This window comes from Gorilla gorilla, chromosome 17 (assembly GCF_029281585.2).
Source record: "Gorilla gorilla gorilla isolate KB3781 chromosome 17, NHGRI_mGorGor1-v2.1_pri, whole genome shotgun sequence".
Lineage (NCBI taxonomy): Eukaryota > Metazoa > Chordata > Mammalia > Primates > Hominidae > Gorilla > Gorilla gorilla.
In genome coordinates this window covers 43,223,010-43,237,171 of record NC_073241.2, presented here as the reverse complement: position 1 = coordinate 43,237,171, position 14,162 = coordinate 43,223,010, and the positions used below count along the sequence as shown (strand labels likewise).

At 45.8% G+C, this 14,162-nt stretch overlaps 1 protein-coding gene across 2 annotated transcripts in view; it reads right to left on the bottom strand.

Moving 5' to 3' along the window:
- The window catches only part of LAMA1 (laminin subunit alpha 1), a 175,691-nt gene that overhangs the window by 75,312 nt on the left and 86,217 nt on the right, over positions 1 to 14,162 (bottom strand). For both annotated transcript variants that reach the window (XM_019014254.4, XM_063699401.1), the window contains exons 17-22: positions 10,237 to 10,364; positions 8,638 to 8,724; positions 7,421 to 7,632; positions 1,643 to 1,749; positions 856 to 1,036; positions 87 to 223 (exon numbers count right to left, since the gene is read on the bottom strand). In XM_019014254.4, coding sequence (XP_018869799.3) covers positions 87 to 223; positions 856 to 1,036; positions 1,643 to 1,749; positions 7,421 to 7,632; positions 8,638 to 8,724; positions 10,237 to 10,364 — 852 coding nt within the window. The remainder of the gene's footprint in view (positions 1 to 86; positions 224 to 855; positions 1,037 to 1,642; positions 1,750 to 7,420; positions 7,633 to 8,637; positions 8,725 to 10,236; positions 10,365 to 14,162) is intronic.

Genomic DNA, 14,162 nt, shown 5'->3' with positions numbered 1-14,162 from the left:
CCAGAAAATATATAGAAGAACAGGCCTGAAACTTGCTACAGCAAAGCAACTCTCAGTTAAGCAAGAGCGTGGATGACAGCGCTCACCTGGCACCCCACCTCCACATCGTAGCCCCAGTGCCCATCCTCACATTCTTCACACTTCACACCCTGTGTGTGAGGGGGGCAGACACACTCTCCAGTTTCTGGGTCACAGGTATTCTGAGTGTGTGGGCAGTCACAGGCTGAAATAAAGACGAATGCTGGGTTACAGATCTGGGTGATGTCATTAAAGGGCTAAGAGCTGATGCTGTTATTTCCCTTTTATTAAGAGTCCAAGCCACTCTTCTCACTCCTAAAAGACGCCTCACAATTCCCAAGACCCCTCCATGTCTCATGGAGGTAGCTGGCCCTCCATTTCAGGAGATACTGAGGGAAGCGGGGAAATGGGGACAGGACAGGGGAAATAGAGAAAAGAGTGAAAAAGCCCTCACTAGGTGATCACAGAGGGAGCCAATATTTACTAAGCACTTACTGCAGGCCCAATGTCATGCTGAGGACTTTATACAGAACACTTACACTAACTTCTCAATGCAGATTCTCATTAGCATCCCCATTTTACAGATGAGGAAACTGAGGCCAAGCAAAGTTAAGTAATGAATCTAAGCTCCCACAATTAGTAGGCGGCAGAGCCATGACCAAAACTTAGGCTTGTACCCTGATAGGGACCAGAAACCATAAAAAAGGTATGAAATCCTCCAGGGAAAGAAGAGAAAAAGTAAAGGCACTTAACCAAAATTAGTTGGAAGTAGAGGGAGGGCCCAAGGAAAGCTCTGGGAATGACTACAAAGTCTCAAACAAGGAAATCAAGGCTTACGTGTACAGCTACCATCCTGGTAGGCGTAGAAGCCACGGGCACACCTGTCACACCTTTTCCCTGCCACACCTGGGACACAGTGACACTGGCCTTCATCCGTGCAGCCATCTGACACGGAGCCTGCCACGCTGCAGTTGCAGGGCTGGCAGCCATGGCCTGAGTCCAGCCCATAATAGCCATGCTGTTTCACCAAACGGGGAGAAAGTGGAAACCAACATACGTTTTAATAAATGACTCCTCATATTAGTATGTTCCAGAACACACACAGGGTATTTCATAGAATCATAAAGTATTCATGACACCATCTCCATCCCTTTACAGCAAACATCCACTCTCTAGACAGGCACGCCACTTGTCAGCCACATTTTGTGACATGGTTTGACTCTGTGTCCCCACCCAAATCTCAAATCGAATTGTAATCCCCATGTGTCGAAGGAGAGAGGTGATTTGATCATAGGGGCAGCTCCCCATGCTGTTCTGGTGATAGTGAATTCTCATGAGATCTGATAATTTTATAAGTGTTGACAGTTACTCTCTCCTGCTGCCTTGTAAAGAAGGTGCCTGCTTCCCCTTCCACCATGATTGTAAGTTTCCTGAGGCCTCCCCAACCATGCAAAACTGTGAGTCAATTAAACCTCCTTTGTTGATAAATTCCCCAGTCTTGGGTAGTATCTCTATAGCAGTGTGAGAACAGACTAATACACTTGGGGACTTAGCTCCTTCTGAGTCATGGATTCAATCGCCTCTGTACCAAGGCTAAGGTGTCAATTAGTCACATGCATCTTACCAAGCACTGGTCACACTGCTGTCCAGTCACGTTTGGTTTGCAGTCGCAGAGCCCGGTCTCAAGATGGCACACGGCAGAATGGGAGCCTTTCACATGGCATTCACAGGCTAAACACATGCACACAAAGACATATTAACCCTCACTTCTGAGGATGGTTATCATAAGATCTGTCATCCCCAAAGGAAAAAAAAATGTAAACTTTCAATGTATCAAATCACAAAACTAAAAATAATATTATTGGCAATAACTTTAGAAGTTTAGCATTTTTCTGAAGAGTAAACTAAAACAGGGTTAGTGGAAGGATCCATCACAGGAAAAACACATTGAAGCTATTAAGACAATAATTAGCAAATTCGCTTAACCAATTTCATGACTTCCTCGACATATTTTAAATGAGCTACGAATTCCCATGAAAAACATGCAATGGAGATTTCAAAATCAACTTAGCCATTTGCTCTGATTCCAATCAGGTACATATTTAATATTTTAAAGCTCAGTTAAAACGTAATCTAAATAAGTACATATTAATATTATATTTCATAATTTAATGAAAAATATCTTTTCATTAAATATGATATCCCAGTTCTAAGTCATGAGTCATTTGTAGTTTCAGGTCAGATGGTTCCATTTTATCTACAGTTACAACATTGATGCTTAAAGCTACAAAGTTCCCTACCTTTGCAAAGTGATACAATCTTACGGGTCCAAAATATATTTAATCAATATTCACAGGGGAACCCTTAATAAGCACTTCAGTTAGAATATTTAATATGTTGGCTGGGCGCAGTGGCTCATGCCTGTAATCCCAGGACTTTGGGAGGACAAGGAAGGCGGATCACCTGAGGTCAGGCGTTCAAGACCAGCCTGGCCAACGTGGTGAAACCCCGTCTCTACTAAAAATATAAAAATTAGCCAGGCGTGGTGGCACGTGCCTGTAATCCCAGCTACTTGGGAGGCTGAGGCAGGAGAATCTCGTGAACCTGGGAGGCGGAGGTTGCAGTGAGCCAAGATCACGCCACTGCATTCTAGCCTGAGCGACAAGTGTGAAACTCCATCTCAAAAAAAAAAAAAAAAAAAGAAGATTTAATATGTTGCCTGACAAAATATTCCAGGTACTCTTTTTTTTTTTTTGAGACGGAGCGTCACTCTGTCACCCAGGCTGGAGTGCAGTGGCGTGATCTCAGCTCACTGCAAGCTCCGCCTTTCGGGTTCACGCCATTCTCCTGCCTCAGCCTCCCGAGTAGCTGGGACTACAGGCGCCTGCCACCACGCCTGGCTAATTTTTTGTATTTTTAGTAGAGACAGGGTTTCACTGTGTTAGCCAGGATGGTCTCGATTTCCTGACCTTGTGATCTGCCCGCCTCGGCCTTCCAAAGTGCTGGGATTACAGGCGTGAGCCACCGCGCCGGGCCCCCAGGCACTCTTTATAAATGTGTGGACTCAGAACATGTACAGTGTGTGTCATGACATAACAATGTAAGAAAAAAGAGAGAAAAACTTCACAAATAATGGAAGGCCTAAACACGACCTGGAGGCTGCAGCAAGAGTGCTGGACATGGGACATGGGAAGGTCAGGGGCAGAGGAAACGTGCTGGGATCCGCCTCCTTCATGATCTAGGCCAGGTTGGCCGTCTGTTTTCCTGGAGTGGGGGCCTTAACGCTGCAGTCCCACGAGAGGCCCCATTCACCGGCGCCCTTCAGGGACTTGCTCCATCAACCCCGTAGCTGGACCATGCGGACTCTGCTGCTAACTCCCCAGCATGTCCTTCTCCACTGCCCCCATCAAACACAAGACACCCCCTCCCGTTTACCCTCCATCAGAACATCCACCTCCCTGGCACGTCCATCCAATCCAACTTTCGCATAGTGTCCTCCTGGCCCCTTGTCTGCTGCAACTGTTCTCCCTAAAGTCTCCAGGGATTTCCCAGGCACCAAACTCAGGGAGCAGACTTCGGTCCCCCTCTTACCCCGTGGCTCTATGGAAGGGACCCCGTGACCTCCCTCTCCCTTTTGCATCGCCCTCTTACTGTGGTATTTGGGACACCCACTCTCCTGCCCTCCCTCTTGTTTCTCGTGTGTCTCCCCTCCGTGTTTCATTTCAAGCCGCCTCTTTCTCTGGGGAATATTTAAAGTTCAATGCAAGTATGATCAATGCAAACTATTGATGATAATTTAAAAAATCATATTCACTGTATAATGTGTCTGTTAGTCTGTGCCTGTCACATTCAGTATTTCTTTGTACTTTCACCACAAACCAAGGAGGGAGGCGAAATAATGTTCTCTATTTTGGTGTGAAATCTACAACTTGGAAAGATTAGATAACTTTCCATAGGTCACACTGCTATTACTAGTTCTCTCTCTGCAGTAATAATTATTATGGTAATTCTTTTTTTTTTTTTTTGAGACAGGGTCTCACTCCGTCACCCAGGCTGGAGTGCCGTGGCACAATCTCAGTTCACTGCCACCTCCGCCTCCCAGGCTCAAGTGATCCTCCCACCTCAGCCTCCCAAGTAGCTAGGATTACAGGCACTCACCACCACGCCCAGCTAATTTTTGTATTTTTAGTAGAGATGGGGTTTTGCCATGTTGGGCAGGCTGGTCTCGAACTCCTGACCTTAGGTGATCCACCTGCCTCAGCCTCCCAAAGTGCTGAGATTACAGGTGTGAACCACCATGCCCGGCCTATTATAGTAATTCTTAATTAAAATAGTATTTATGTTATAAATAGTACTAATTTAAAATAGTATTATTTTAGTCCAATTACTGAATAGCCAGGTACTTTATATATATTTTAATTCTCAGGAGTAGCTCACAATATAAAAATTATACTCATTTAACTTATTTAATATAAGATTCCTTTAATATTAGAGTTCTGTGAGGTTTCTCACCACCCTCATCTCCCTCAGTGCTCTACTCTACCTGGACGGCCTGTCCACACCTCCGGCTGCAGCCGCTGCCCCACAGCAGAGGCAGGAGGTGAACCTGATGATCAGTTTCTCCTCCTACCAAGCTTCAAGTGAGTGAGAGTTACGGGGGGGTGGGGGGAAACAGAGAAATACTGGGTTGAACTATACACTCTGGCTTTAGAGAAGGTCAATCACACACAACACCGGCACGTGCACTTGGCTTAACCTAACAGACTATAGTATTATATAAGAATGGGGGGCCTACAAGAAGTCCACAGAGGGAACCCTGTTATAGAAATGGAAGGACTGCTCGTGGGATATGCAGAAACAGTTCACAGGACTTTGTGTCATCGAAGCGAGGGGATGTGAGAGAAGGGATGAGAAAGGATAAAAGCTGTTAAGTGTTCAGAAACCAGAGACAGCCTGGTCAGCATCAGCCCCACTAGCCCAGGCCCAGACCCAAACCCCAGCTGCTCTAACCGTCCTTCCTCCACCTTCCAACCTGTCATCGAGACCTATTTTACGTCTTCTCCTTTATCTCCATGGCAAAGGCCCTACCTGAAGCCCTCATCAATGCTTACCAGAAAGATTCATTTCCGGTCTTGTCTCCTAACCCAACATCCCTGGCAGCCAGTCTCTCCTCAATGCTGGCAGCAGGGCGACATTCAAACACACAGCTCCAATCACACCCTGGCCCACTCCATGTCCGCAGAAGTTGCTGGTGAGTCCCAGGACAGGGAGGACGAGGTGACCTCAGCACCTCAACACTGCACATGAGACCCTTCCAACATGGCTGCTTCCCACCTGTCAGCCTGAGACCTCCCCTCCCTGTCTCTGTCTTTTCCATTCTGGTCACTCTCCAGTGTCTACCTCGGGCAGGGCCTGCCCACTTGCCTGGGCCCATCTTCCCACGCTGGTCACTCTTCTTGGGGCTCTTCTTCCCATCCTTCAAGTCTCAGATGAACAGCACCCCCTCCAGGAGGCAGCCTGGGCCACCCTGGGCTGATGGGCCTGCCTGCCTCCGTGCCTTCAAGTGCAACCCCCGACAGTCATTCATCGCCTTGACCTTCACGGTCTTGTCCTGTGGCCGCCAACCACACATGTCTACCAAATGCTGGAGATGTGGCTGATGCAAGCGAAGAACCAAATCTCTGAGTTTAAATTTAAATACTGAAGCGGTTTTGTCAACGTGGATGCCAATATTAAAGAAAATAATTTATGGTACAGGATGGAAAATTTTAAATATGTTTGAACTACCTTTTCAATTGTAAATTTCCTGTAACCTACATGCAGATCAAGTATTTCTGAGGAAAATTTAGCATCCTAATTGAGCTGGGCTATAAAATATACACTCAATTTTGATGACTCAGTACTAAAAAGCAAAGTAAATATTGCTTAATACTTTTAAAATCTGAACACATGACAAAATGCTAATTTTTAATATATCAGCGTAGATAAAATGTATTATTAAAATACATTTCACCTACTTCTTTTTACCACTGAAAAATGTGGCTACTAAAAAATTCTAAATTAAATGTGTGGTTTACATTATATTTCTATTGGACAGCAGTGGTGTGAAAATATAATAAAAATGATTGCTTTATTACTAGTAATTATAATAGCTACCATTTATTTCATGTCTAGAACTTTAAATGTTACCACACTGACTTCTCAGAAAGGCCTTGATATACACATATAATTATGTCCATTTTATGAATAACAAAACAGTGGCTCAGAGAGGCTAATAAATTAGCCCAATGTCACACAGTTGGTCCTGGAATAAAACTCACATTAGTCGAGACTCCAACACCTGGATCCACAGGTATGTTTTCCCCCCATACCATCATCATGTGTAGCTTCCCAGTAGACTTGAACCACAATTTCCCAACTACCCGTCGCAATTCTTAGTATAGTGTCTGGGAAATACTAGACACTTAATAAACAGTGAATGAACGGAGGAATGAATCACCAAAGCTTGCAGTAATGATGAAAAGAAATGACATGAAAATGATAAAAACATTCTGTAAATTGTGAAGCCTTGTAGAAATCCTGTTATCATAATTATCCTGGTATGATAGCCAGTCAAGGTGGCCACCTGCTGGAGATCAGCTTGATTGGTCCAGGGCCATAAAACATTTCCAATCTCTCCACGTGTGCCTGGGAAAGTATGTTTTCTGTACAGCTGGTGCCCTCTTGTGTCCCCACGTTGTAGTACCATAGTATGACTGGCGTTTATATGAAATACTCAAAATAATTTATAATTGCCACTTTTGTTCTTTCACTCTTTCAAAATCTGAGGGCTGAATCATCCCTCCAGCCAGGTCATCTGCTGTGTAGGAGAATCTAGTTTTCTCCACGATCCATAATTTCAAGGATCGAATTCAGCAGAGTGCCATAGGGGTTGGGTAGTTTTGGCACAGAGGGCTAAGATGCACCACACGGTGCTTTACGCAGTTTCTGGGGTTACAGTCTTACCATTTCCCACCCTTCATCTTGGAATCCCATCTGCCTCGTGCAGCCCCTGAAGCATCTCCCTTACGAATGTGACAGGCTCTGAGCTTCCCCACTTTCATTTCAGTCATGGGGAGCAGAGCCGGAACTCTGTCAAGTCACACTGGCCGCTCGAGTGGCAGGCTGCATCTTTCCAGGCCACTGACCCCTATGGGTTATGACTAACCAAGCTCAGGATAGGGTAGCTAGGGAAGAACTGGGTCGTGGGTCTGTATTTGATCAGAGACCCAGCATTAATGCAAGTAACCCCTCAAGAGAGTGTGACCTCCTAGGCAGGGCCCTGTGTGACACATGTGACTATACGGTTGAAGACTTCCTATGGCAATAAACAGCTGACCTGACTTCACGCTCACGCACTCACCGCGGCAGTTCTTGGCTGTCACAGCGTCCCCATAGAACCCGTCAGCACACCTTTCACAGTGGGCGCCATCTGTGTTCCCCAGGCACTTCAGGCACTCCCCGGTGACTGAGTCACAGTGACCAGCCTCCGAGGGGTCCACATTGCCGCTGCAGTCACAGGGAACACAAGATTCGCCAGGCACTGTTGGGTTTCCATAGTAACCATCTGCGCATCTGTATCAAAGATTGAAAGCGGGATCAGACAAATGCAGTTACTTAAGGCCTTACCGCACTATCCAGGGACTCCCTGAATGGCTAATAAATCAGACGGACTCTGTTCCCTGAGATTTACTGTGAAAGGGATATGACTCCCCACTCGGGCATTCCCAGATCTCCTTCACCTGTCGCGATGAAGGGGGAGAGCGTCCAAAATGAGGCATAAATCCAGGGGATGTGCACCTGTTTCCAGGAACAACTCTGACCCACCCCTCACCACTCCGGATGCCACACAGCCTCCTGCAGGCTCAGCCAGAGCTGGGCACTGAGACGCACCCATAGGAAAGACAGCACTGGCCTTCAGGAGCCAGAAGACAGCTACTAAAGCAAACCACCTGTCATCTCCAGAACAGCCTGGAGCAATGGAATATTCAAATGTGTGAACCACAGATACCGACTCCTTGCTGCTTCCTACTGTTTTTGTTTTGTTTTGTTTTTTGAGATAGAGTCTCACTCTGTCTCCTAAGCTGGAGTGCAATGGCACAATCTCCACTCACTGCAACCTCTGCCTCACAGGTTCAAGTGATTCTCCTGCCTCAGCCTCCCAAGTAGCTAGGATTACAGGCACCCGCCGTCATGCCCGGCCTTTTGGTTTTTTTTTCCTTTTTGTAGAGACAGGGTTTTACCATGTTGGTCAGGCTGGTCTCGAACTCCTAACCTCAGGCGATCCACCTGCCTCGGCCTCCCAAAGTCCTGGCATTACATGTGTGGGCCACCACACCCGGCCTATTGTTCTTGATGAGAACTCAGATTAGCCAGGAAAAGAGTACCGTTCTTTAAAAATTCCCAGTAAGGTTTAACATTAATTTTAAAACATGAAATACTGATTTTTCTCAATGATTCTATGAAATAACAATTATGCATCAAAACTCCAAAACCACACTTAACTGCGCATTTAAAAATAAACACATAGAATTTATATTTAATTTGGAAAATGTGTTGAAGCCAGTAGATGCAGAGTACCTCTCACACCAAGCTCCTGAGTAGCCCGGGGCACACCGGTCACAGACCACTTCATCTCCATCATTGAGGTGGCAGGTGGGGCTGAAACTGTCAAAACATTAGAAATGAACAAAATTTTCCAATGGATGAAGCCGAATTTCTAACTATTTAAAATGCTTCATTTCTACTACTCCTGTGCTTACAGACTTTCAATGAGACCTCCTTAGCTCAGAATCCGGGGCCTCTGGTCACCCAGCCCACCCTGAGAGCCTCAACCCCTCACGGACTCCTGGTCCCATGATCCAGGCACTGACACTCACTCCTCACTCCCTGCTCCCTACTCCTCTCGTTCTCAGCCCACAGCACGCCTGCTTCTCTCGCTGTCTGCCTGGGCTAACCCAGCTCAGCCCCAGTGCCCAACTCAGCTGACGCTTCCTCCAGGAGGTCTGCTCAGGTGCTCCTAGGATGCTGGGTTCCCCAGCTCGGGTTCCCTGGCACTGACTTCCCACCTCAGAGCCCTGCCCATACCAGGGCAAAAGTGAGCTCACTCAAACACAAAGTGGTCAGGAGGCTCTCACACCTCTCCAGGGACCCCCTGCTAACTGATGCCCCTTCCAACCCTATTCCTAAACCTTGAGGAGCCTGTGCAGGGTGGATGACAGTACCCACCCCCAACTTTATCATGAGTAACCCTGACTGCATCCTTTTTATATACTGGGAATTCTTTGAGGGTGGGTGAAGGAAGAGTTCTAAAGGTTAAACCAGCGAGAGACAGAGGCTTTTAAGCTGCTGGCCTGTGGGACACACTTGCCCCAGCGTGACTATAAGGCCTTGCCTGGTACATCTCTTTCCATCTCCCTCCATGCCTTCTGTTCCATGGCCTGCTGCAATTCCTCAAATGGGCGATGCCTGTTCCTGCTGCCATGCCATGGCACGCCCAGCTCCATCTGCCTACAACGCCCGTCTATGCTGCCTGTGGAATTCCTTCTCCTGCAAATCTGAGAGAAGAGCTTCCTGCACCCACCTAGGTAGGCTGGACACTGCTCTCCCTCCTCCCCACCATCTGGTGGACAGGCCTCACTATAGTCACGACCACAATGAGTCCCCTGGGGCCCACGGCCAGGTGAGAACAGTTTGCTATTCAGGACACCTGCTGTAAAACTCAGGACACAGTAGGCACTCCATAAATATCTGCTGAATCAATGAATGGATTTAGACTGCTCTTGTTTAGCCTCATGCGCACATATTTTGGTCATTAGATCAAAAACTCCCTAAGTCGAGGGACAATGTTTTATTCCTCTCTGTATCCCTCTACCTCCTAGCCCACTGGTAAGTAGACAACATATACTTGTGAAACAACTGATGACCAAGAGGAATCAAGAGGGAAAACGGCGTGTATAGGTCCTTGCTGGCACACACCTCTTCTTGCCTGCTTTAATAAGCCAAACTTTGGTTTACAAGAAAGTAACCCACCCCTCTGTCTTTAATCCAAATCAATTGTCACTGGGCAAAATTCACACACTTATTACACACAAAGTCTTGCTCTGAAGTCATTAGTACGCATCTGGGTGGGAATCCTGGCCATGCTGGCAGGAACCGCTGATGAGGTCCGAGGCTTACTTGTTGGAGGCTATGGTGAGAGGGCAGGCGCAGGGCTGGCAGTCCCCAGGTGTCCCTCGGGAAGGCTCCCCGTAGAAGCCGGGCAAGCACTGCTCACAGTGGTCGCCGGTGGTGTTGTGCGCACACGCCTAGGAACATGCACCAGAAGAATCAGCTCAGGTTGTCTTAAAGGATTTTCAGATTTATCTATAAGCAACTTGAAGTCCAAGTGGAAAAAAAAAAGACAAAATGCTAAAACTAGTCACCAACCTCTGAGCTATATGAGGAAGGCCTCCTGTTTTCAGATTAATATCAGCAAGTGTAATTTGTATAAATTGGAAACCTGAGCGCTTTCTCTCTGACTGATGAGCATGGACAAGGGCAGGAGGTGGAGGATCAAGCTTTTGCAAACATGACAGCAAGTGTTGCTTCGGCCAGAACCTTCCGACTGCTACCTCTAAGGGGAATTCTGATGAAGAGTGGGATATGCACGTGGTCTCACAGTGTCCTCCTCCAACTGTTTTTTAGTTGCAAAAGGAAAGAATCATTCATATATAGTGGAAAAATTGACCAACACCTTGCCTGTGTAATCAGAATTAATATCACCAGTGAGGGCCAGACAGACACTGGGACTCCCATTGGCAGTGCTCTGAGAGACTCATCCTTCACAAAGTATTCCGGCCTGAATAATCCATGAGAAACAAAAGAAGGGCCCAGAACCAAGGACATTCTATTTTTTTAAAAAAATGATTATATTCAGCCAGGTGCGGTGGCTCATGCCTGTAATCCCAGCACTCTGGGAGGCCAAGGCAGGTGGATTGCGAGGTCAGGAGATCAACACCACCCTGGCTAACACGGTGAAACCCCATCTCTACTAAAAATACAAAAAATTAGCCGGGCATGGTGGCGGGCGCCTGTAGTCCCAGCTACCCGGGAGGCTGAGGCAGGAGAATGGCGTGAACCTGGGAGATGGAGCTCGCAGCCAGCTGAGATGGCGCCACTGCCTGGGTGACAGCAAGACTCCGTCTCAAAAAAAAAAAAAAAAAAAGATTATATTATTCAAAATGCCAATAGCATAAAATACAAAGAAAGGCAGTAGAAACATTTCCTATTAAAAGCCTAAGGAGACACGACAATAAGATTCAACATCTGATCCTAGATGGGGGCCTGTGCTGGCGGGAAGGATGCTATACAGGACATAATCGGGTCAACTGACAAAACTGAGAAACAGGTGGTAGGTTAGAAAAAGTAGAGTATCAGCGTTACATTTACTTCAGTTGATAAGTGTACTATGGTTATACAAGAGACGAGCCTTATTCTTGCAATATACACACCAAAATGGCCATTGTCTATGCAAACTATTCTCAAGGAGTTTAGAAAAACATACTATAATTAGATAGGTAGACAGATAATGATATTAATAAGGCAAATGGGGAAAATGGCAACAACACGGGAGTCTAGATAAATGGCAGGTGTTCTACGTACCATTCTTATTCTTACAAATCTTGGGTAAATTCCTAATTATTTCCAAATAAAGAGGTAGGTTTTTTTATGGGGAATGAAAATAACTAGACATGAGGAACAACAACAACAACAACAAAAAGCGATCCACAATCAGGAAAAAAAAAAAACCCCAGTCATTAGAAACATGCCCACAAATCATAGAGATGATGGAATTGGCAGGCTTTTAAAACATTGTTATAGGCCAGGTACGGTGGTTCACGCCTGTAATCCCAGCACTTTGGGAGGCCAAGGCGGGTGGACCACCTGAGGTCAGGAGTTTGAGACCAGCCTGGCCAACAGGGAGAAACCCTATCTCTACTAAAAATACAAAAATTAGCCAGGCGTGGTGGTGTGCACCTGTAATCCCAGCTACTTAGGAGGCTGAGGTGGGAGAATTGCATGAACCTGGGAGGCAGAGGTTGCAGTGAGCCAAGATCACGTGACTGCACTCCAGCCTGGGCGACAGAGAGAGACTCCATCTCAAAACAAAAACAAAAAAGCTATTATAAGCATGCTCAAAGACTTGAAGGAAACATAAACACTGTGAAAAGAAAAATGCAAGATATAAAGTAGGACCAAGTAGAACTTCTAGAACTAGAAGCTACCATATCCAAAATGAAGTACTGAATGGGTGGGCATCAGCTTCAACATCGTAGGAGAAAAGACGAGTGAATTTGAAGACAACAATAGAAACTCAAACTTTAGGAAAAAACAAAAGATCCCAGCCTCTATCATCTGTGGATCAATGTCACGTGCAATTAGATTGGAGTGGGAAGCTGAAAAGTTATTTGGTCAAAACTTTTCATAAGTTGATAGCTACAAACTCACAAATTCTAGAAGCTCAATAAACCCCCAGCATAAAGAAATACACACCAAGGCACAGTCAAAGTGTTCAAACCCAGGGACACAGAGACCCTCCCAACAGCAGGCAGAGGAAAAAAGGCAGAATAACACACAGAAATAAGCAGATGACCACCAACTAACTTCTCACTTGAAGCCATGTAAGCCACAAGGCAACAGAACAATTTCAAAGTACTGAAAGAGAAATCTGTAAAAATCGTTTTCAAAACTGAAGACAAGCCTTTTTCAGATAAAGGAGAGTTAAGAGAATCTGTCAACCAGCAGATCTGCACTACAGAAAGGCTAACAATCCAGGCTGTAGAAAGGTGGTACCTACTAGATGAAATCGTAGATTTATACCAGCGAATGAAGAGCGCTGGAAACGGTACATACATGAAAAAATATGAAAAACTTTCCCCCCCTCATTTAAAACATTCTAAAAGAAAGTGCAGTCGGTGGTTAGGAGGTGTGCAGGAGCAAAGGAGAGGGATGCGGAGGTCGCCACTGGGGCCAGGACCAGGCAGCACTGACCCCTGGGCAGCTACGGACTCGAAGGGAGCGGGGCTTGTTCTGCACACGTGTGTGGCTGCTCCTCTTGGTGTGCACCTCAGCTCCCATTTCCCCGTGTCCCTTCTCCTACAGCCACTCATTTTACATACTTTTATTGGTCATTCTTCATCTAGCAATTTAGTATTTTCAGTTTCTAAACCATATACATTTCCATCATTCCTCAGGTTGATGAAAGTTTTCCCATATACTACATTTAATCTGAAATTGTAAGCATTTGTATTACATCCATTTTACTACAGGGTTTCACCAGTTTTACTTAGGGTTATCCTAGACCAGAGCATCTAAACTGGAATATGAATCTATTAATAAGTGTACCTGGGTTACCTGTAGACTCTGGTTCAGGGGATCTGAGGTGGGGCCTGAGTTTCTGCACTTCTAGCAAGCTCCCAGGTGATGCCCACACTGCTGGTCCTCAGACAACAGAGTCTTAGACCCTTTTTTCCTTCCCATCCTTCATAGGACCTTGGGTTTGATAATGAATCCAAATTAATTCAAGATGCAACTGGTCTTAGTAAAGGGTTACATGGTTGAGCTAAAAGTATTCTGCAGAGTAACTGCAATTTCATTTTAAAAATATTTGATAATGCTCATTTGGAACATGTCTATGGTATGTTTTCTTTGATCAAGGAGTCAGATTGTGCTTTCTTTCTCTTTGGGGAAACTAGTATGTAGTCCTGTTGAAAAACCCACTGAGGGTCTGTTTCAGTGCTTTCTCAGGCGTGTGCCACCAGCCCTTTACCTGACTGTCCCTGTTGGTGAATCTGGTATGTGAAGGAATGAGACTATTCCTCTCCTTGGGGAGGAAAAACATCTTTCGATTGAAAAAAGAAAGACATGAGGGCCCAAGACATGCACAATTTACTGTGATGCCATTCTCTTTTCTAAACCATGCCAAGCTGCAAGGAAAATAAATAGGCTTCTCCTTTGAATAAAGAGCTAAGAGAGCTCAGAGAGAAAAACAGGGGCTCTAAGAGCAACTGGAACCTCGTCTCTAATGAACTGTAAATAAAGAATTAACTCCTGGAAGCTAGATA